This window comes from Haliotis asinina, chromosome 10, assembly GCF_037392515.1.
Source record: "Haliotis asinina isolate JCU_RB_2024 chromosome 10, JCU_Hal_asi_v2, whole genome shotgun sequence".
Classification (NCBI taxonomy): domain Eukaryota; kingdom Metazoa; phylum Mollusca; class Gastropoda; order Lepetellida; family Haliotidae; genus Haliotis; species Haliotis asinina.
The window spans coordinates 32,846,999-32,870,440 of NC_090289.1; the positions used below are offsets into that span (position 1 = coordinate 32,846,999).

Sequence of the window (23,442 nt, forward strand, 5' to 3'; positions counted from 1 at the left end):
GTGCAAACCATTAAATTATCACTGTCACGAGCAAATAAAGTGCAAACCATTAAATTATCATTATCACAAGCAAATAAGAGCAAACCATTAAATTATCATTATCACGAGCAAATAAAGTGCAAACCATTAAATTATCATTATCACAAGCAAATAAAGAGCAAACCATTAAATTATCATTATCACAAGCAAATAAAGAGCAAACCATTAAATTATCATTATCACGAGCAAATAAAGAGCAAACCATTAAATTATCATTATCACGAGCAAATAAGAGCAAACCATTAAATTATCATTATCACAAGCAAATAAAGAGCAAACCATTAAATTATCATTATCACGAGCAAATAAAGAGCAAACCATTAAATTATCACTATCACGAGCAAATAAAGTGCAAACCATTAAATTATCATTATCACAAGCAAATAAAGAGCAAACCATTAAATTATCATTATCACAAGCAAATAAAGAGCAAACCATTAAATTATCATTATCACAAGCAAATAAAGAGCAAACCATTAAATTATCATTATCACGAGCAAATAAGAGCAAACCATTAAATTATCACTATCACGAGCAAATAAAGAGCAAACCATTAAATTATCACTGTTACGAGCAAATAAAGTGCAAACCATTAAATTATCACTGTTACGAGCAAATAAAGTGCAAACCATTAAATTATCATTATCACGAGCAAATAAACTGCAAACCATTAATTATCATTATCACGAGCAAATAAACTGCAAAGCTGATTACTGGTACTGATTAACGATGAACCACCTGTGAGCAGTAATATGAACCACCTGTGAGCAGTAATATGGATCATTAATGTTGTTTTCAGGTGCTACATGCAGTGAAGACAAAAACGGTTGTATCACGCCTAACCCATGCGGCCTGCTACGCGCATGCACTGATGTCAACGCTACAGAGGAAGTGAGAACTGGTCAAGCATTCATGTGCTCTGCGTGCCCAAGCGGATACAGCGCACAGGACCCTGCCCAAAATGCAGAGTGTAAAAGTAAGCATCCTTGTGCTTCGGTGTAGAGTGTAAAATAAGCATTCTCTGCTAGTCATGGGCCACTGTAGAGTGTAAAAGTAAGCATTCTCTGTTCGTCGTGGGTCATTGTAGGGTGTAAAAGTAAACATACTTGGGGGCGCGGTGGGCGAGCAGGCTAAAGCGCCAGGCTAGTGATCCAGAGCGGTTGAGATGTCGGGATAGAGCCCACCTGTCACCGGACGTAAAAACCTTGGAGTCAGCTTTTATGTGCAGACTCTTTCCGTGTTGTCTCAACCCCTAGTGTGCAGTGCACAACAATGTGTACTGAAAAGAACCCACTAATCCGTTGGTGTATGACCAGATGGTGGCCACATGAACGCGTGCATACACCTAGTTGCGGGTACAGCAACGTGCAGTAAACTTGGACAAAGTATTGTGACTATGTGTCCCAGTCAACCCAGCTGTGAACTGGGTATCTCGTTAGTATGAGACAGCCACAACAAACTCGGTTCGCCTAGTGGCAGTAAGAGTTGTATATTCCCCAGGGAGTTGAAATTAATAATACGATGTGACGCTGAGACGGACATCCAATGATCAAGGGAAACAAATACCAGCGCCTTGAGCAAGCAATAGTTGCATGGATATGTGCGCTATATAAATATCCTAAATATATAATGTTGTGTTTCGGTGTAGAGTGTAAAAGTAAACTCCCTGTACTTGTCGCGGGGTATTGTAGAGTGTAAAAGTGTGCATTCTCTGCTTGTTGCGTTTCATTGTACAATGTAAAAGTAAGCATATTCTCTGCGCGTCGGGAGTCATTATAGAGTGTAACAGCAAGCATCCCCTGCTTGTTGTAGACAGCAGATAGCTTTGTAGGAAACGATGCGGCAGCATGCTATTAAGATTGTAGGTAATTGAACACTTTGCTGTTTGTATTAGCGTTTAACAGATATGACATCAAATATAAATAGTTGAAAGATGAACATTTTGAAGGCACGTTAATCTTTAATATTGAGGTCAAAGACACTTTTGAAAACATAAAGCATGTAACAGCCTCATCTTTGGAAACTTCTTAAGAGCACGATACTTTACCTTACTAGCGCTCTCAAGACTTTCATTGAAACTTTGAAGACTGAACTTCATACTTAATCACAGTATGAAAAAAATACTTGTTGTTGGTCTTATATCAATTATCATTTTTGTAAGCATTTTCACGAATGAAAATATTTAAGGTCAAAATGTACACCAGCATGACATGATTTAAATTTTAACATGACACATGTTTGCAGATATCAATGAATGCCTCATTAACAACGGCAACTGCACAGCCCACTCCAAATGCGTCGATTCCATTGGTTCTTTTACGTGCATGTGTGAACAGGGCTTTAGAAGAGACAGCAGCGGTCAGTGTGTTGGTAAGTGAAGGTTAATACCGTACACGTTTTGACACGATACATATTTTATAGGTATAACAGAAAAGAAAAATGCAAAGAAGCTGCACCAAAACATTTATATTATCGACCAGTCAGTTCTTTTTATTGAGGAGTAAATGTTGTTATTGTCCATTCGTGAGGGAACTGTATGTGCGTTTGTTCATTCCGCCATCACAAATACGCGTGAAAAGACGCAATCCTTCACTTACTGTCAACCGTGAAGGGGGCGCTGGGGTAGCCTAGTGGGTAAAACGTTTGCTCGTCACGCCGAAGACCCGCGTTCGATTCCTCACATGGGTACAATGTGTGAAGCCCATTTTCTGGTGAACTCACTCACGTCAACCGTGAAGATCCAAGTTAGGATGGATCTTCAGTAACCCATGCTTCTCGTAAGAGCAGGGATCGGGTCAGGCTCGCTGACATGCCGTAACTCTATATTCTATCAAAGTCTTACTGATGTCGTTGCGTTACGATCGTTTTGTGAATGGGCCATACGAAGTTTTGTCACCATACGACCCGCAAAGACCCACGTTAGAACAGGTCTTCAGCAACCCAAGCTTGTCGTTAGAGGCGACTAAGGGGATCGGGTGGTCAGACTCACTGACTGGGTTGATACATGTTATCGTATCCCAACTGCGTTGATCTATGCTCATGTCTTTGATCACTGGATTGTCTGGTATAGACTCAGTTGTTTACAGACCGTCTTCATATAGCTGGAATGTTGCTGAATGCTGCGCCAATGTAAACTCAATCATCTATGATCACTTATTTATCTACTCAATATTTTCTGGCAGATATTGATGAATGTGACGAAAGCACTCACGACTGTGGTCAAACCTGCAGCAACATCCCGGGTGGCTATACCTGCGGCTGCTATACCGGCTACACCCTCCAGTCTGATAACAGAACATGTAATGGAAGTAAGTGTTAGAACACAGAGTATGTCATGTCATTAGCAAAGTGATAGAGTTGAAAGTATTGACTTTTATGACTGTATTCTCCTAAGTAAGATGGTCTATCTGTTACTTGTGGCAGTAATATCACTGTATTTTCCTGTGTAAGATGGTGTACCTGTCACTTGTGGAAGTAGAATCAATGTATTCTCCTGTGTGAGGTGGTCTACCTGTTACTTGTGGCAGTGGCATCACAGTATTGTCCTGTGTGAGATGGTCTACCTGTTGCTTGTGGCAGTGGCATCACAGTATTGTCCTGTGTGAGATGGTCTACCTGGTATCTGTGGCTGTTATAGCAGTGTTCAGTCATGTGTTCGCGGACATATCTTTATACTTACATATACCACTACAACGATGAATTACGTGGAATATGTATTGTATGTGAAAATAATATGACACCCACCTACGTTCCCCTCTGTCAGATATTTAGTGCACTTTCACATGCTTATTACAATATAAACTTTCAGCGCCAAACTTATGTGCAGCCCTTGGGTGTGAACATTTCTGTGATAGCAGCACCTGTAAGTGTAGACCAGGCTACACCTTACACTCCAATGGAACATCCTGCATAGGTAAGAACTTAAAATGATTAAAAATGACCTGTTCCCGAAAGTATTCAAAACACTAGTGTCTTCAGCCTTTAATACCTCTGCCAAACTTACTTTATTCTAATTTTGATTAAATTCAACAATAAATCTAAGCAAACCATAACAAATCTTCCACAAGAATTGTCATTGTAAGCGCTGACGAAAGAAATCTCTCCACCCGAATTTCCACCTTCCACACAAGAAGTAGATACACAGTGTTCAGTGCTCGTCAAAATATGTTTTTCCCCAGATATTAATGAGTGCCTCAACAACCTGTGCCCTCAACTCTGTAACAACACCGACGGCAGCTACAAATGCTCATGTAATCCCGGCTTCAAATTGTCAACAGACAGACAGTCCTGCCTCAGTGAGTTTTTGTACATTTTATAAATGTTCACATTTGAAAATGCGTGAAAGTTTCATTTCCACTCACAAGAAATCTCTTCTGATTCGATATTTAATTCCGAATATACCATGAACATTTGCTGAGGAATCAAAATCACATATACAGATGTAAACGACACCAGGTGTTCACGAATTCTACAGATGGTGTGTTTTGAAGTGTTGGTGCAGATTTACTTGAATTTTCTTTCAGAATGTGGCTTTCCGACGTATGGCGTAGAATGTAACTCGACCTGTGAATGCCAAGGTCGAGCCACAGCCTGCGATCCAGCCAGGGGTTGTTTGTGCCAGGCGGGATGGAGAGGAGCAAAATGTGAAATAGACGTCAACGAGTGCCAAGAAAACCCCACCATCTGTGGCAACTCTCAGACCTGTACCAACACTAACGGGTCTTATGCATGCGCCTGTAGTTCAGGCTACGCCAAGAATGGAACCGACTGCGTAGGTGAGCGCCCAGGGTTAGAAATATATGTCACTCCTATCTTAATCTCTGCACGCTATTTCACCTGTTGAGTTTCAATCCGCTTAAACACTACTGTAGATATGTATGCCTTCTTCATGTGGAGCGAAATCCCGAAGAGATCCAGGACGTTTTGCCACATTGGTTGAAGCCAATCCAACGGAACCTCCAATCCAAGACAGCAAACCTGAATGCAGATTGGAAATGAAACTTTTTGAGAAAAGAGCGAGGGGGTTGCACACTACAGAGGAGTGCACACTTCATTTTCATCAGAGTTTCAATGATCATTTAACAAAATGTCAGGACCCCTGCACCCTCTTCTGGATCCGCCTAGTGCTAGTGTCGGGGGTAGTGCTACAACACTGCACCTTGACCACGACGTCTCTTCTGTTTCAGATATAAACGAATGCCAGTCTTCCAGCGGAGCCAGTGCTTGCCCTGCCAATTCCCAATGTATGAATGTTATTGGTTCTTTCACGTGCAACTGTAAGCCTGGCTACCAGAAGGACGGCGATAACTGCACGGGTGAGATCATTTAGACTCAAGGAATAAACTGAAGACGCTTCTGACACAGCTATGACTCTTTTCATTTTTATGTCACAAAGCTACCTGTGAAGACTACAAGCTTGGAAGAGGCATTTAAAGTGACTGGAGGGTCAGGTTCGCTAAACTGGTTGACACATATCACCGTATCCATAAGACGTAGATGCTCATGATGTTGATCACTTGATTGTTCTGTTCGACGCTTGAATGTTGCTGAGAGCATTATATAAAAAACAAAACAAACACAACTTAAGATTAAGCCAAAAGGTTAAGACAATTAATAATATACTATAACGATAAAATACCCTGCTCATATGTGATTCTGTTTTTGTTACCAGACATCAACGAGTGTAGCGGTTCTCAGGCCGCGTGTGAGCAATCATGTTTGAACGTCGAAGGCAGCTACAACTGCTTTTGTGGGCTCGGTTACACCCTAAACGACGACAGGAGCACGTGTAGAAGGGGTAAAGAAGTTCGGACACATCAGTATGTCTGTTATTTCCGCGAAAGAAGATGCAGTTGAAATACTCGAGGAGTCTAAGGGTCATTTTCTGAGCACTGAACAATATTTACAACATGCTACATGATGTTATAGGAAGGAATTCATAATCTTCTTCTTATCATATATCCTGAACTTGCGTTCCTGTCGTACGAAATACGACCCGTGAACACTATTCACTAATTACTGCATACTTACGATATAGGCGATCTTTGTGAACTTTGGATACTTATGATATAGACGACGACTTATTAATAGTAAGTACTTATGATATAGACGACGACTTATTAATAGTAAGTACTTATGATATAGACGACGACTTATTAATAGTAAGTACTTATGCTATAGACGACGACTTATTAATAGTAAGTACTTATGATATAGACGACGACTTGTTAATAGTAAATACTTATGATATAGACGACGACTTATTAATAGAAAGTACTTATGATATAGACGACGACTTATTAATAGAAAGTACTACGAGTCGTGAGGATTGGGTACTAATGATATACGCGATTTATTAATATCTAATACTTATTATATAGACGAGTCGTGAGGATTGGGTATTTATGATGTCCGCGATTTATTAATATCTAATACTTATTATATAGACGAGTCGTGAGGATTGGGTACTTATGATTAGCCGACTTTTGAATATTTGGTACTTATGATATAGAAAAGATGTAGAAGAGTCGTGTAGATTGGTAACATATGATACAGACAGCTCATTGGGTACTTATGATATTGGCGAGTCATGAAAATAGAGTACTTATGATCGCAACAATGAATACTTATCATCGTAGACGAGTCTCCATGGACATTAGCCTTTCTATAATACTGACCAGTGTTCCTGAACCTTTCAGACGATGATCAGCCTGACCCTTGCGCTGGACTGACCAGCAAGAACTGCAGCCACTACTGTGTAGCGGTCAATGGCACTGCTGTATGTAAATGCAACATTGGCTTTTTCCTTGGAACGGACCAGATGACGTGTATTGGTAAGGGGGCTAGTTGATATACACCCTCTCTTGTGTTCCTATCACTATGTGTAGCGTATTATTTAATTATTTAATTCTCAATCCTAACAATGATGATGGTAATAATAATAACTTAAGACTTTTGTCTTTTGTGAGAATATCACTTGGACATGAACTCACATTCATTGCCATTAAATGTGTAATAATGATAACGATTCCTAATGGGGCGGGTGATAATGACATGGATAGCGACATTTATGGATAACGACTTCTTTTATTTTGTGCTTGAGAAGTAAAGATGAAAAAAACTATGCTTAAATTTCAGAATTTAAGAAAAAATGTGACAATTATTCAATTCCTTTGGAAAATATTTCATCTGTATGGCCAGATAGTACCTTTTCTCATGTGCGTTTCATTGACTAGTGGTGTGCTCCGAAAATGGAATATTCACAATTGTTATTATGGTATACATGTATGACGTCTATTGTTGTATTTGCAGACTACAACGAATGCGAGAATGCAACACTGAACAAGTGTACGGACCCCAGCACATGCACCAACACAGACGGTTCGTACAGATGTAGCTGTGGATCTGGAACGCGACTGGGCAACGACGAAAGGACATGTATTGGTAGGTTTCTTTGGAGTCGAACTCGAATATTGCCAGAGAAGCCACCCCCTGAACGACGTGTTCTTTTCTTGGTGATTCACAAGTCATCGAGTGCAGATAATTCAGAGATTGATATTATGAGTACACTTCAGGAAGTCAGGGTTTGGTTAACGAATTATGATAGGAAAAGTCAACGTGCTTGAACACTATCCATTTAACCAACTTTTACGACAAGGGCATTGATTAATATTTTTATGGTTGAACTGGATGTAACATAGCGATGACGTACCAAGGAACACCTTGAACAACATTATGCAGATCTGAAAACTAAGCTATTCTTCCCTGGTCTTGTCAAGTACATGACATCTGAACCAGTTGTTGTTATGGTTTGAGGGGGCAAGCATGCAGTGAAGATGGACCGTAACATGCATGGCGCCACCAACCCAACCGGATCTGAGCGAATCCGTGGAGATCCGGATTAGAAATTGTTTTCAGCCACCCATGCTTATCGTAAGAGGCAACTAACGGGATAGAGCTGGGCTCGATGACTTGGTTGACACTTGTCATCATCTCTAGGGATATGTATTACATTTTTTTCTCGCATGCTCTGGTGGTATGCTTGCGAAATGGAATATCCGCTACTAAGTTTGAATAGTTCATACTGATGCTTTCTCTTCAGCCTGCGATGACAACCACTGGGGGCTTAATTGTTCAAATGAGTGCGGGTGTGCACCGGTTGGTACTCTGGTCTGTAACAAGACTACTGGCTGCAGCTGCAAGAACGGCTGGACGGGGGACAAATGTCAGAACGACATCAATGAATGCTCAACGGTAACGTGCCAGGAAAACTCGGACTGCCAAAACACGCCTGGGTCGTATCGCTGCAACTGCCGTACCGGCTACATAGCAAATGGAAACATCTGTGAAGGTAAGGACAGATTAGGTTATTGCAGTATCGGACCCGTGAAGGTCCCAGAGTAGAATAGGCCTTCAGCAACCCATGCTTGCCATAACAGGCGACTATGCTTGTCGTAACGGGATCGGGTGGTCAGGCTCGCTGACTTGGTTGACACACGTCATCGGTTCCCAACTGCGCAGATCGATGCTCATGTTCTTGGTCACTGGATTGTCTGGTCAAGACTCGATTATTTACAGACCGTCTATCTTAACTTGATTTCAACTTAATGTCTAAAGTGTTTGTCTTATTGTAATCAATCAATTATCTTTAATCATTGAGTTTTATTCAGGGGGTACTCTGACTACTTAACGAGAATGCCTGACATGCGGACACGAGTCAAAGGACATATACTTGTGCTAATATTAACAAAAGTAATAGACGTTTATCACTGATTTCAGTGTGTATGGTGAAGTGATATTATTAACTGGAAAATATGTTTCATTTTGGACATTGAATAACCGCAACTGTTAAGCAACACCCTATTTGGAACCTACTGTTCAGTTTATGGGCGGTGGGGTAGCCTAGAGGTTAAAGCCTTCGCCCGTCACGCCGAAGGCACGGGTTCGATTCCCCACTTGGATACAATGTGTGAAGTCCATTTCTGGTGTCTCCCGCCATTTTATTGACGGAACATTACTAAAATCGGCGTAAAACCATACCCACACACTGACCCGTGAAGGTCCCGGGGTAGAATAGGCCTTCAGCAACCCATGCTTGCCATAAAATGCGACTATGGTTGTCGCAAGTGGTGACTAATGGGATCTGGTGGTCAGGCTCGCTGACGTGGTTGACACATGTCATCGGTTCCCAGTTGCGCAGATCAATGCTCATGTTGTTGATCACTGGATTGTCTGGTCCAGACTCGACTATTTACAGACCGCCGCCATATAGCTGGAATATTGCTGAGTGCGGCATAAAACTTAACTCACTCATTCACTCACTCACTCACTCACTAAATAGGGGAGCAGAGAATGGTATTAATGTTGCGTTCGTGCGAAACATGAAACCATCTGTAGCTTCTTTTTTAAAGAAATTTAGGACACTGTTGATGTCTCGGCTTGCCTCGGCTGTTCGGGCATGTTGACAATCACCTGACAAAGGTGTACCCCTTCACAATAATAGACCCAGCCAGTTGTGACACGACCACGCAAGGTATTAGTATTCACTTGATCAGGTCAAGCTGAACAAGCTGTAGATGTCGCATAAGGGGCGGTGGGGTAGTCTAATTGCTACAGCGTCCGCTCACGCCCCAGGTCCGGGTTCGAGTACAACACCGCCGTAATACTGAGGCGAAACACCACGCTCACCCACTCATTTGTTTGAACATCTGTTGGTCGTTGCAGATGTCAACGAGTGTTTGAGAAGCTCAGATAACGAGTGTGACCAAAATTGTGCCAACACGGTGGGCAGCTATGCGTGTTCATGCAACTCAGGCTTTGTCCTCAAGGGGAAGGGAACCTGTAACGGTATGTCTCTAGTTTCTGGCCACGTCTATCTATCTATCTGTCTATCTGTCTGTCTGTCTGTCTGTCTATCTATCTGTCTATCTATCCGTCTGTATGTCTGTCTGTCTAATTGAAATTTGTAAATGTTGAATTTATATTAGTTATCAGAAGAACTTACTCAATCAATACACGCAAATGTGTGTGATTGTATGATATACTTTCTAAATTGGCAACACTGTGTGAACCACCATTGGACTCTTTTTTTATGATTTAATAGATATAAACGAATGTACTACTGGGATCAGCGGATGTCCTCAAAAGTGCAGAAACACTCAAGGTGGATTTGCATGTGAATGCTACGAAGGATATGAGCTCACCACAGACAGATTAAATTGTACACGTGAGTACAACTACCAGATATTTAATTACGCTCCAACTATACTGATTATCCAGTTGCTGGACAATTTACACCGCGATGATACAGAGGTTATCCCATAACCACAGTCCGTCCCGTCCAATATTTGGACTATTTTCAAATCCAGGGTTGGGGTGGCCGTGAGTGTGGATATTGTTGGTGGGGCAGAATAACCGCTGATGTGGACTTAAAACTACAGGCTCTCACTGTGTGCGAGTACTGAAGGTTAAAATTAACTACTGATAAACCAAGAAACCAGAAAACTCATTAAACACGAAAATATTCCACTGGCCACTAGATCTTTTTGAACATAGTTTACGTCATTTCCAGTGAAACCTGGAGCGGCGACCTGTAACAGAACGGACTGCTCGCCAAATGGTGGTTGTCGTGTACAAGGGGGAGTCGATGTATGTTTCTGCAACGCTGGCTACCAGCTGAACGCCGACAACAGAACCTGTGATGGTATGCTTACAATGTATTTTTATTTTTTATTTTTTATTGGCCGCTTTCGATTGCTTACAATGTTTAAGATCCAGATGTTTTGCTGGATCAACTTTCAAATCGAGACTTGTTGTATTACTAAGACGCTTCTAAAAACACAGAGAAAACTACTAAGTATGAATTCACTGACACTATTCACTGATCAGTATTGATAATTTGCTGTAATCAGATTGAGAGTCATTTAGTATGACAAGATAGATTTGTAACTCAAATATGGACAATGGCCTCATGACAGTAAAATAATCTTGTTTGGCTCAGAAGCGATAATGATGAGGTTTTTCTTAGCTTATATGTTTGATGATTTTAATCACTTTTTCTAATCTTCTTTTTTACCAAAAGACATTGACGAGTGTGCCGTGAATACAACCTGTTCGCAAAACTGTACAAACACACCTTCTGGGTCGTACACATGTTCCTGCTCTGACGGTTTCAAGTTGGCTGCTGACAGGACAGCTTGTGAAGGTTCGTGAGGGGTGAATGCATATTGCTGCTCTCAATATGCTCGAGACAGGACAACGTGTGTTGATATGAGAGAGGCATTTACATGATCCTGATATCATAGCTGTCAGTATGCTCGAGACAGGACAACGTGTGTTGGTATGAGAGAGGCATTTACATGTTCCTGATCTCATAGCTGTCAGTTTGCTCGAGACAGGACAACGTGTGTTGGTATGAGAGAGGCACGTAAAGGTCTTTTGACTTGATGTTCTGAAGTGAAAATAAATAAATGGCTTAAACTAAGCAAATAAAAATGATGTAAGATGTTTTCAAGATGGTAGACTACAGTCTGTACACCAGAAAATGTAAAACAATTATAAATGACCCAATCATGAATATGGAATGACAGATTTCAAACTCGACATGCAGTAGTACATTCCATTCCCTCCAGTGTGCCCAGATGGAACGTATGGCACCAACTGTGGTCAAAACTGCACCTGTGACACCACCAACACCATCAGCTGCAACGCAACCGACGGCAACTGTACATGTAGGAGTGGATGGAGGGGAGCGACCTGCACGGAGGACATACCAGAATGTACCGACACCCCCAATATCTGCGGCACCAACGGCGTGTGCAACGAGAGGAACGGGTCCTACGCCTGCACCTGCCAGCCAGGATATATCAGAGCCGGAGATGCATGCACAGGTAAGCAGTAGAGTTTACTCCACCATAAAATTCACACCGACTGGTGATTATCGGTGATTTTGTCATGGATTTATCTTCATGACAAAACAGAAACAAAGTACTTGCTTGCTCATATGACATTTATAAAAGTACCTGTGTCTGATGGGTAGCCTAGTGGTTAAACCGGCGGCAGGGTAGCCTAGTGGTTATACCGGCGGCAGGGTAGCCTAGTGGTTAAACCGGCGGCAGGGTAGCCTAGTGGTTAAACCGGCGGCAGGGTAGCCTAGTGACTTTCCTTTAACACAGCGTTTACTTTGGAGGGGGTACTTTCTTCATACCTTCTAGTCTTAAAGGTACCTTTATGTATGTCAGTGAGTGACCTGTGTGTGTAATACAACAATCACATGATTTCATAGTCGGCAGCTGCATTCTCTATAACGTATGACCACATCATCATTATACAGTGACTCAGTGATATGAAATATATGAAAGACAGTATAAGTGAATCCTATTGGAGTATACGCCTGGTAGTCACAGGTTCAGTGAGTGCGTAAGTGAGTATTGTTTTACGCCGTGTTTAGCAATATGTCAACATCACGGCGGGGGACTCCAGACATTAGCTCCACACACTTTATCATATGGGGAATCTTCCTCGTGACGAGCATGTCCGCAAGGTTTATGAATGAGAAAGACATGTAACTGTATTTTTCCTACTGTTTTTCAGAATGCACTTCTACCAAATATGGAACAAACTGTGACAGCACATGTACCTGTGTGTTCGTGAACACAGCGTCATGTAACTCGGTCAATGGCTCATGCACGTGCAACTCGGGCTGGAACGGCACAAACTGTGAAACCAACGTCAACGAGTGTTTAGACACGCCATCTGTCTGTTCTGGCGTTAATGAGGTGTGCCGAGACACCAACGGCAGCTATGCTTGCGACTGTGAAGTAGGCTTCAAGAAGCCTACTGGCACTAATGTGTGTGCAGGTAAGTGTAACAAATGGAATAATTTTAGCGTGTAGCTAAGTCATCAGTGGTTCTATCATAGCAACCAGCTGATAAATTGCCAAACTGTTCTTAAAAGACCTACATCGAAGTGACCCGAACACACGCAAACAACCAGGTCAAACAATCCACACCAGACCACTCTTTGAAATAAATCAAAGTTTAACTATTGTGTCACGTTCTAAATGGTCAAGGTTTCTGTTCGCGTTTGAACATGTATAACGATGTCACTTGAACCTGTGGAAGTACTTTGGTGTTACAGAATTATCGGTGATTGTTAGAAATCTCTGTTTTTCTGTGACAGGTGAACATAGGTTACTCAGAATAATGACTAGAATAATGACATGGGTTCGAATCCACGATTCGACTAGATTATTATTTTAGTCGCACTCGTAGGTATTGACAAGGTCTAAAACGTGCGCGTACTGCCATCAATATGACGGCGGTCTGTAAATAATAGAGTCTGAACCAGATAATCCAGTGATTATCAGCATGAGCATCGATCTAAGGAATTGGGATAGGATGGCTACTATATAGAAAAATGGAAAGAGAGTACTGGAAGGTTTTGTCCAGAACAATCTGTTATAGACCATCCTAGGTCCTGACTCTGTCCTCTCGAGACGAAATATACACCTGCAGTTGTAATAATAATCGTACTAAGTCTTCATTTCACTCATATCATGTAATCATACAATTCTTTCAGCATGCCCAAATCCGACCTATGGCAGAAACTGCGAAAACACATGTTCGTGCGTATCTGCCAACACAGCATCATGCAACCCGGTCAATGGTTCATGCACATGCAACTCGGGTTGGAACGGCACAGACTGTGAAATCAATATCAACGAGTGCACAACAACTCCAAATATCTGTAACACGACTGCTGAAGAAGTGTGTCGAGACACCAATGGCAGTTATGTGTGTGACTGTAACCCAGGATTCGGGAGACCAACCAGTGGTGCCGCTTGCACTGGTGAGTCATACCTTATCACTTAATATCTTGTAATTTGGTATCATTACCTGAAATGTTGTTTTACAATCCACGAATAATCATGAAAATAATAATGATACTATATTTGGAATATAATTCGATCTTAATAAATGCAAAATGTTTTGCTTCCTTTCAGCGTGCAATTCGACAACCTATGGGACAAACTGTGAAAACACATGCACGTGCATATCCGGCAACACAGCATCTTGCAACCCGGTCAATGGAACCTGCACGTGCACATCTGCCTGGACCGGCACCAACTGTGAGACCAATGTCAACGAGTGTTCGCTAAACTCGTCTCTCTGTAACACGACTGCTGGAGAAGTGTGTCGCGACACCAACGGCAGTTATGTGTGTGACTGTAGCCCTGGTTTCGTGAGGCCAAGCAATGGCGCTGCTTGCGCTGGTGAGTGTTAAATGTTAGAGGGTTATATGCTGATACATGGTAACGTGTAAATTCACAGATGAAGATAAAATGCAGAGCAGACAGGGTGGTGGTCCTGGTACACACGACCTGGTACGGTACAGTTTTACGTCGCTTGTAGCAATATTCCAGCAATATCACGGCGGAGGACACCAGAAATGGGCTTAACGGTAAAAGAAACAAAGAATGCCACCATGTCCTTTAAGATGTGCTGTGGCAATTAAACAGATCCACTGATATGGCGTTAAAACAGTATTTTGTTTCGACACTGCGTTAAGCTTCTCGAGAGTTCAAGCAGCAGCAGCAGTGACCATTTTGTCTCTAGAAAGCTTTATAGAAAGAAAATAATGTACGATTGGATCTAAATAAATGCCTACTATTCATTTCAGCGTGCAATTCGACAAGCTATGGCACAAACTGTGAAAACGCATGCATGTGCATAACCGACAACACAGCATCTTGCAACCCGGTCAATGGAACCTGTACGTGCACTTCTGCCTGGACCGGCACCAACTGTGAGACCAATGTCAACGAGTGTTCGCTAAACTCGTCTCTCTGTAACACGACCGCTGAAGAAGTGTGTCGCGACACCAACGGCAGCTATGTGTGTGACTGTAACCCAGGATTCGGGAGGCCAACCAGTGGTGCTGCTTGTGCTCGTAAGTGCTCAAAGTTACATCGTCAATCATTACAGGTGCAGGTTCTCACAAATCCGAGAATGTTACTGATCGTTCGTGATTCAAAACGTCATGGCAGAGCACATTCAAATATTTGATTATCTCACCCCTCATGAACCTTAAGTTATCTCTCACAAATCACTGCCAGTTTCCAGTATAACGTAGGAACGCTTGGTATAAACCATTGTATCCTTTCAGGGTGCAATTCGACAAGCTATGGCACAAACTGTGAAAACGCATGTACGTGCGTATCCGGCAACACAGCATCTTGCAACCCGGTCAATGGGACCTGTACGTGCACTTCTGCCTGGACCGGCACCAACTGTGAGACCAATGTCAACGAGTGTTCGCTAAACTCGTCTCTCTGTAACACGACCGCTGAAGAAGTGTGTCGCGACACCAACGGCAGCTATGTGTGTGACTGTAACCCAGGTTTCGGGAGGCCAACCAGTGGTGCTGCTTGTGCTCGTAAGTGCTCAAAGTTACATCGTCAACCATTACAGGTGCAGGTTCTCACAAATCCGAGAATGTTACTGATCGTTCGTGATTCAAAACGTCATGGCAGAGCACATTCAAATATTTGATTATCTCACCCCTCGTGAACCTTAAGTTATCTCTCACAAATCACTGCCAGTTTCCAGTATAACGTAGGAACGCTTGGTATAAACCATTGTATCCTTTCAGGGTGCAATTCGACAAGCTATGGCACAAACTGTGAAAACGCATGCACGTGTGTATCCGGCAACTCAGTGTCCTGCAACCCGGTCAATGGAACCTGCACGTGCACTTCGGCCTGGAACGGCACCAACTGTGATACCAACGTCAACGAGTGTTCAGCCACACCATCTCCCTGTACCGGGACTCAGGAAGTGTGTCGCGACGTGGTAGGCAGCTACAGATGTGACTGCAAAACTGGGTTTGGAAGGGCATCAGCGGGATCTCCTTGTGTTTGTAAGTACGCATGTCCTGATGACACGTATCTTTGAACTCGGTTCCAAGTTTCAAAGAACATAATGTGAGGCAGCTTTGTTTCACTTGTCTGTTTGATTTTTGACGTCACTCCAGCCATGTAACCGCAATCTGGAAAAAAAATCGAGTCTGAACCAGACAATCCAGTGACTGAAATCATGAGAATCGATCTTGCCATTCTTCTCTGTATGCACGTATTAATCCATTGTAGGTAAAGATGATTATGTTCATAAACCAGTAACTAAATACATAGTGTGGAGACCATACCTCGTGTCGCTCGCAGTGGTGTTGTTGGAATATTGCTAAAAGCGACGTAAAACCATATTCATTCACTCACCCATTCACATATATTATGTGCATTTCAGCCGCTCAAGGGTTCAGCACAGTTATCGTGCTGAATATAGACTACTCATCTATTATTAACAACCCTGGTTCTGCTGCCTACGTCGCTCTACAAGAAGCCATTGTGGCAGCGGTATGTATAGTGTATATTCTTCATACGCGCTTACCTGATTGTGAAAGACAGACACCTTAAGGGCAAAGTGTTTGACGTAGGGCCTGTAAGTCTCGCGATGTTCTACTTCGGTACTAAAGTGGTTCCCGGCTCACTTTGCGAGCGACAGCTTCCGATGTGCGAGACGGTGCCCAGCTTACTTCCGGTACCAGGTTTCCGTTGACATTTATATATTCAAGTACCATTTCTGATCCACTTACGACCGAGAAATGACATTAGTAGACCGGACCATGCGTGGCTGTCATCGCTGTTGACAGTCCTAACATTTGGCTAATTTGGAGGTGGTTGTTGTTTAAGATTGACGCGCATTGCCAGTACTGACTCTACGTATTGTTTTCAGATTGATGCTGTCATCCGGGCTGTGTCAGGATCTGCTCATATTACCAGCGTTGTTGGAAATTTGAGGTACGCTGACCCTACCCATCAAATGTCAGAACAGATTACAAATACAGTAAACTGGTTATGACGAAGTTAGATATTCAGCTAGGCTTAGTTCGTCACACCTGCTACAAAAATATTCAGCAAGGGAAAGGAAAAACAAAGGTTGTTATATCCATAATCGTTACAAACGTAGCTTACTATAGTGATGGAAACACGAACATATGTATATAACACGTTTTATGTCCAAAAAGCACATCTTAACGGGTTAGCTATCCCTTAACTACAAATAACCATTAATTGGCTCATGCATAGGTTGCAGAAACCCAACACTAACCCGGGTGAAATAATTGAAGAAAAAAAGGAACCAAGAAACCAATACGGGTTAAGCATTCGGAAACAAAACGAAACATCAAGTGTTTTTTAATTAATTCTGTGTCCTGTTACAGCATCGGTAGCACAGTCGTCCCTGTTGTTCTGAACATCGACCAGACCAAAACAAGCAACTATGAGGGTCTCCTGGCTGCGTCGCTAGAGAAATTGGCCGAAGCTGGTTCCATCACTATCAACGGCACCACCGCTCCTATCAGCAAAATCCAATACGGCAACAAAGAAAGTGAGAGGAAATTTCAGTGTTCAATGATTTATAGTTTCAACCAACTGCAAATGTCTTTAGAGGTAGATTATTGTTTGTTTGTTCAACAATATTCCAGCTTAATGTCTGAGTTCTGTAAATGTTCGAGTCGGGCTAGACAATCCAGTGATCAATATCATGAGCATCGATCTGTGCAATTGAGATACGATCATATGTTGTAACCGAATCAGCGAGAACCTGAACAAACGATCTTTTCAGTTGCCTCTTGGGACAAGCATGGGTTGATGTTATGAATGATGATGGTGTATAATTATAAAGGTTTCAACTCTTCATTTTTTCAGTTACTGCATCGCAAAGCGTGTGTGACGTGTACGCCTTCATAAAAAACCTTTCTAGTAATGAACACTGTGTCCTCAACAATGGCGTTCCTGTCACCTCGTAAGTTAAATACATCAATGTGCGCAATAGTTACTGTTCCACAAGCCCATAGCTAGTGCAAAATCCGATCAGTAAATATCCACAGTCATTTTGTGCATATATCACTCTCCCCGACTTGTTAAGTTATAATACACTTTTAAATCATGGATTATGGTCTTATAAAAATGTTCATTATATTGATAGCTTAATGACGAAACCCGTTGACAATATCTTATTCTCACCAAATTTTAAAATCTTTTGCTTAATTTCTACATTCAAATTTCGCGCTAGCGGACTATTTTATGAGCTAGTAACTTCCGGGCATAGCTAGGCCGACTGGCTAGCAAAATTTGCAAACTCATAATTTCTCACACTGCCCTACATTTAATGAAGTATGCCGTTTTTTCATCACTATTTAATTTGATGGTTTACTTTAAGCGAATGCAGTTATTGTTTCGTTTATTAAAACGGGTGCATATAGTAGGTGGGAAAAAGCGGCCATCTTGGTGTGTAACCTGACAAGTCAGTCCTTATCAACTGGTGTGAACATGGATTGTTGAACAAAAGACACATGTTTTTTTACAATTACAAGTGTTAGAATCCGGAACCATAGGACTATGGTATTTTAAGTATACATATGTAATATACGTTCTCTATAGTCTATAAATGTCTTTGTTATTCATGTACTATCTTTGTTTCAGGACGGTTCCAGGACATAGTAAGTATACAACTGACTCTTTGGCATAACTACAGTTTTGTGTTAGAAGCAAACCATATAAAGCAAAATGTACTTGTAATTGCAAGTTTCGAAATCAAACCATTATTGGAAGTAAACCATTACTCGACGAAAATCATTAATAAGAATATAAGCGATATACAACAAAGCGTTAATGATAACTGTATATGTATCATCACGAGGGAACAATTAAACGTAAATATATGAATATTCCAGTATCCCAGGCCTGTTCGTGAAACAGACTGAGAGCAAGGAAACCTCAGTCGAATATATACTCACTTTAAATAGATATACCTACAGTCAATTCCAAACTAGACACTATCAGCAGAAAATAGAATCATAATGATTAACAGCCGAAACACTTTCAAAGAAGGTCTCAGAATAGTTAGTGTGTGCGTAATCTGCGTTTTACTGTGTTTTAAGAATTTTATGAATGTAACGATATATAATCAGAACGATTCATGGGGACTGTAATAAGTTTGGAATTTTGTGAGAGTACATAATCAATATTTTGGTTCCTCTCTGCTTGTTCTCTTTGGCAGGCGTTTTGATCATTCTGACAAAGATTTACGATAGTGTTAGCGTTTTGATGTGAGCTTCCCTGCTGGACTGTATGCTTTCAATGTAGTACAGATGTATGACGTCATATGTTCCAGCTGATGAAGGGACTAACACGGTTGTCACGCTGGACGCCAACAGAGACGCCATCCTTGCCAACACGTCTAGCGCCGCCTACTTCAAGTTGCATCAAGACATCGGGAATGCGGTACGTGAACACTGAACAACAATAATAATAAAGAATCTTCCATTTTTATTACAGGTACCACAGGTGGGGCAGGAGACGCTCACATTTTAATGAGCCCCTCCTTGATCACTTTTTTATAACTGCCGAAATTGTACAATGGGTTCTGTTTTCAGCAAAGGTTTCTTATGGATGTGACAAATGGTATTGTCGCTTTCTTTAGTCATAACGATGCTCGATCCAATCCAGTATTCTTCATATCTTCCTGCTCGCTAGCACATACACTAAATACTCGGATGGTTGTGCTTGGTGACTTGACGGACAGCGTTGTGCCTCCGCGAAATGATCATTGCTCATGATATTGACCACTGGAACATGTTCGATAGTTACATGTCACGGTCATATGACGATACTTGTACCGCAGAAAGCCACAAAACACTTACGGTTTCACGAAACTTGTGATATTTGGTGCCACGGATCAAAAAGCACACGCTCACCTTCACATGAGCACGCGGTGCCACACATTATTTTCAGCTATGATTTCTTGTAATGTCCATCATTGTTGAAATCTATATCTAAGTTCAAAGGCCAATGAACTCTGTACAGGGCAGTTTCTTAAACCAAACAGTTTGCACTCATTCTGGGACTATATTTTCAGATTGACGATGTCATCAAAGTTGTTTCCCCCGATACGCATATTAAGACGTTTGTCGGGAACTTGAGGTACGTGCTATCAGCATCTGTACAACTGAATCCAGTTATGCCAAAGTCAGATGAGTCGAATCCCTTGTTGTATCGAAGCCACAATATCTATAACACAAATAATATTGCACATATGCTTTAAAATATAACATATGAAAAGATAATGATAAAACAACCGAGATTCCAAATGTCACAAAAATATTATTTGATAGGAATAACATGTATGGTGTGTGGATGAAACGTCACACGCATTTCCATTGTCAGCCTGTTCAATCTAATCACGTTCTCAGTTCATTTTACTAATAACACACATTCCATGTCCTCGTTCACATCGAATAGCTGCAAAATTGCGGATATGGCAATCGCTATAATGAGTTGTTCAGTGGTCACGAGGGGGTCATGGGTTGATGTACCCTCGATGTTTGTAAGCAGGGTACATTGAGAATAATAGAACAGCGCTCAGCAAATTAGAAAGCGACATATATGTGCAATATTCACTCTTCGCTCATACCGTACTAGCCTGTCCAATCACATACTGTTGGATCAACGGAACTGGTTTGTCGTTGTAGCAAGGGCAGTGTTATAGCACCTGTAGCCCTCCGCGTCGACGGCTCCAAGACCGACAACACTGACGGGGTATTGGCAGCTATGCTGGAGAAACTTATCGAAGTGGGCCAGATTACCCTAGACGGAATACCAGTCGCAATTTCCAAACTCGTCTACAAAAACAATGAGGGTGAGAGGAAATCGCTGAACGGTTCTGTGAAATATGTGGATGCTTTTGAGATTTATATCGTTGTGATATACTCTGGTCTGTCACAAAAATAAACCTGACGCGAGTTACTGGATCTTTATATGAATAACGAACAGCAAAACTCTGCTTTTAGTCCAGTTTTTAAGACAGAAGACATAAACATCAACGCTTACATTAATGAGATTTAATTTTTTCGAAGTTTGTGTTTCTTTTGGTGTTAAGTACATATGGACGTTGGAGTTTAACATAATGAATAGTACGTAACATTCACTGATGGTAGCAAATGTGGGTGGTACAATAGACTCGTGTGTGGCTCCTAGTTTAAGGTAGGGTAGTCCATTTCTCTCGTCATAGAGAAAAACCTATTACTCCTCATTTAGGGACAGTCTACGCAGAGAAGTCCCTGGTTCTATTCCACTTTTAGATGCAATAATATGTGAAGCACATTTGTGATCTTACGATAGTGATATTGGCGTGAATGTTCAAATACGGCCTGAAACTAATCCAATTTGAATTTTGGAATATATGAAGATAATTCCTTGGATCTTTTGACTTCTACGATTTTTCTAATGTAAAAGTTTCTGTTGCTTGTTTCAGTAACTAAAAGCCAAACTGTTTGCGATGTATACAAGATGATTCATCAATTAGAAGACAACGAGTACTGTGAGCTCAACAATGGCATACCAGTTTCAAGGTAAGCAAACTGTTTTTTTTAAGAAAATAGGGTATATCTCTCTATATATAACACCATTAAAAATACAACTTTGTGACAAAGTTAATTATGTCATGCAGGAATCTATACGTCACAAAGTAGTAGTAGTAGTAGTAGTAGGAGGAGGAGGAGGAGGAGGAGGAGAGATTTAAAACTATAAACTTTGTGACATTTATGTCATGCAGGAATCTATACATACAGTTCTTTCACACTAGCATTACTTGAAAAAAATATCAACGAAAGGGACTAATCATTACCGTTATTATCCGGACAACACGGACAAAATTGGACGTAAATAGTAAAATAGAAGCGAAGGAGGACTAATAACTATCATATAATCAACTGTACCAGTTTTGCAGGAAAAAATCATTCGGCAATATTCCTTTTGTTTCAGGAAACTGCAAGGAGATTGTAAGTTTATTTTTTTATACAGTTCAAGTAAAAGATGGTACTAGTAACCTGTAATACTTACTGCATTATGAAATGATTACATGAAAAAACGCGAACATCTAAGTAACATATTGCTTGAAAGGTTAAAAAAAGAATTTTGATCTTACCGATGACATACGTTGATATCATCACTGCACTTAGTAAAACCGATGTTATTCGTATGTTCAATATGTTTTAGCTGTCAACATTCCTCTTGCTGTTGGACTATCCGTGCCTCTATTCATCATCCTCGTCCTTGTCATCGCGGGAGTCGTCTACCTCTGCTGTCTGAAGAATAGGAGAAGTTCGCTTAAACCATCATCTGAAGAACGGTATGTAGATGCAGTCGATGTAGCATCACGGATGGTGGTAGATGTAGATGGTAATAGGTACGAATAGAAGCATGAAGTGGAAGTTGTGACATTAGCTGAAGCAACAGAAAACAGCAGTAGTGGTAGGTGTGGTAGGAGTATCTGGTGGTGTTGTCACAGCGGTCAGTAAAACTGTACAGGTCGTCTGCTCTCTAGTAATAATAGTTGCAACAACAGCTGTAGCAGCAGCAAAAGTAGTAGTAGTAGTAGTAGTAGTAGTAGTAGTAGTAGTAGTAGTAGTAGTAGTAGTAGTTATGAAATATTGTAGGGGAGAATTTACTTGCTTTTATTCCACGTTTTACCTGCTGGTGGGGCGGTGGAGTGGCCAAATGGTTAATGCGTTCGCTTGTCATGCCGAAGGGCCGGGTTCGATGCCCTATGTGGGTACAATGTTTGAAGCCTATTTCTGGTGTCCCCAGTCGTGGTATTGCTGACATATTTCCAAATGCAACATAAAACCAAACGCACTCACTCACTGTACCTGCTGGTCTGGTTCAAGGTAATGCATATTTTTATTTACAACATTTGAAACACATATTTTTCAGTGATGATGATGCATTCAGGAGTGCCTTCGTGGGCAACCTACCAACCAAGGGCAACCTCGGTGCTTCTCGCTACATGATGTACTCGCCCCACACACTCTCAGAGACAGCGTCTCAGGCCAGCGATGGTTCGACCAAAAACGCTCGTCACACCAAGACAGTCGGACAGCGTGAATACTACGACTCGCCATGGGCGAACGAGCGTTACCAAGGTCTCACTGAAGGTTCAAGATGTGAGTACTCAGTTCTACTAACACGTCACAATCTAACTATGGACTCACAAAAAGTTCACAAACTCTCCGCGCGGTAGCTACTTTCTAACAAGGAATTTGACAAAATTAAACATGCAGTTTATATATGCTTAGGAGGAAAAAATGAAAACTTAGTTTTTTGAAAACTCAACATTTAAACTATGTCTGCGCTCTGTCTGACTGGCCCAAAGGCGAGAATGTTTATTTTTCACTCAGAATTCATGTTTTGGAGGTTCTAAATAAATGAATGTATGTTTATGAGTATCATGACACAAACTTCAACTCATTTTGACTTAAACTGGCTAGTTTAGAAGGATGTGATA

At 41.4% G+C, this 23,442-nt stretch overlaps 1 protein-coding gene across 1 annotated transcript in view; it reads left to right on the top strand.

Annotated features, from left to right (window-relative positions):
• LOC137299191 (uncharacterized) overlaps nt 1-23,442 on the top strand; it is a 38,033-nt gene that overhangs the window by 10,657 nt on the left and 3,934 nt on the right. Inside the window, exons 14-47 of the mRNA XM_067831764.1 lie at nt 839-1,015; nt 2,284-2,409; nt 3,222-3,347; nt 3,848-3,952; nt 4,218-4,334; nt 4,563-4,814; nt 5,226-5,354; nt 5,711-5,836; nt 6,738-6,872; nt 7,351-7,482; nt 8,141-8,389; nt 9,763-9,885; nt 10,142-10,264; nt 10,610-10,741; nt 11,120-11,242; nt 11,670-11,927; nt 12,631-12,897; nt 13,619-13,888; nt 14,043-14,312; nt 14,720-14,989; nt 15,206-15,475; nt 15,692-15,958; nt 16,342-16,451; nt 16,831-16,895; nt 17,318-17,484; nt 17,805-17,901; nt 18,582-18,598; nt 19,273-19,382; nt 20,017-20,081; nt 20,630-20,796; nt 21,412-21,508; nt 21,921-21,937; nt 22,155-22,287; nt 22,872-23,101. Of these exons, the coding sequence (XP_067687865.1) occupies nt 839-1,015; nt 2,284-2,409; nt 3,222-3,347; nt 3,848-3,952; nt 4,218-4,334; nt 4,563-4,814; nt 5,226-5,354; nt 5,711-5,836; nt 6,738-6,872; nt 7,351-7,482; nt 8,141-8,389; nt 9,763-9,885; nt 10,142-10,264; nt 10,610-10,741; nt 11,120-11,242; nt 11,670-11,927; nt 12,631-12,897; nt 13,619-13,888; nt 14,043-14,312; nt 14,720-14,989; nt 15,206-15,475; nt 15,692-15,958; nt 16,342-16,451; nt 16,831-16,895; nt 17,318-17,484; nt 17,805-17,901; nt 18,582-18,598; nt 19,273-19,382; nt 20,017-20,081; nt 20,630-20,796; nt 21,412-21,508; nt 21,921-21,937; nt 22,155-22,287; nt 22,872-23,101 (5,322 nt within the window). The remainder of the gene's footprint in view (nt 1-838; nt 1,016-2,283; nt 2,410-3,221; nt 3,348-3,847; nt 3,953-4,217; nt 4,335-4,562; nt 4,815-5,225; nt 5,355-5,710; nt 5,837-6,737; nt 6,873-7,350; nt 7,483-8,140; nt 8,390-9,762; nt 9,886-10,141; nt 10,265-10,609; nt 10,742-11,119; nt 11,243-11,669; nt 11,928-12,630; nt 12,898-13,618; nt 13,889-14,042; nt 14,313-14,719; nt 14,990-15,205; nt 15,476-15,691; nt 15,959-16,341; nt 16,452-16,830; nt 16,896-17,317; nt 17,485-17,804; nt 17,902-18,581; nt 18,599-19,272; nt 19,383-20,016; nt 20,082-20,629; nt 20,797-21,411; nt 21,509-21,920; nt 21,938-22,154; nt 22,288-22,871; nt 23,102-23,442) is intronic.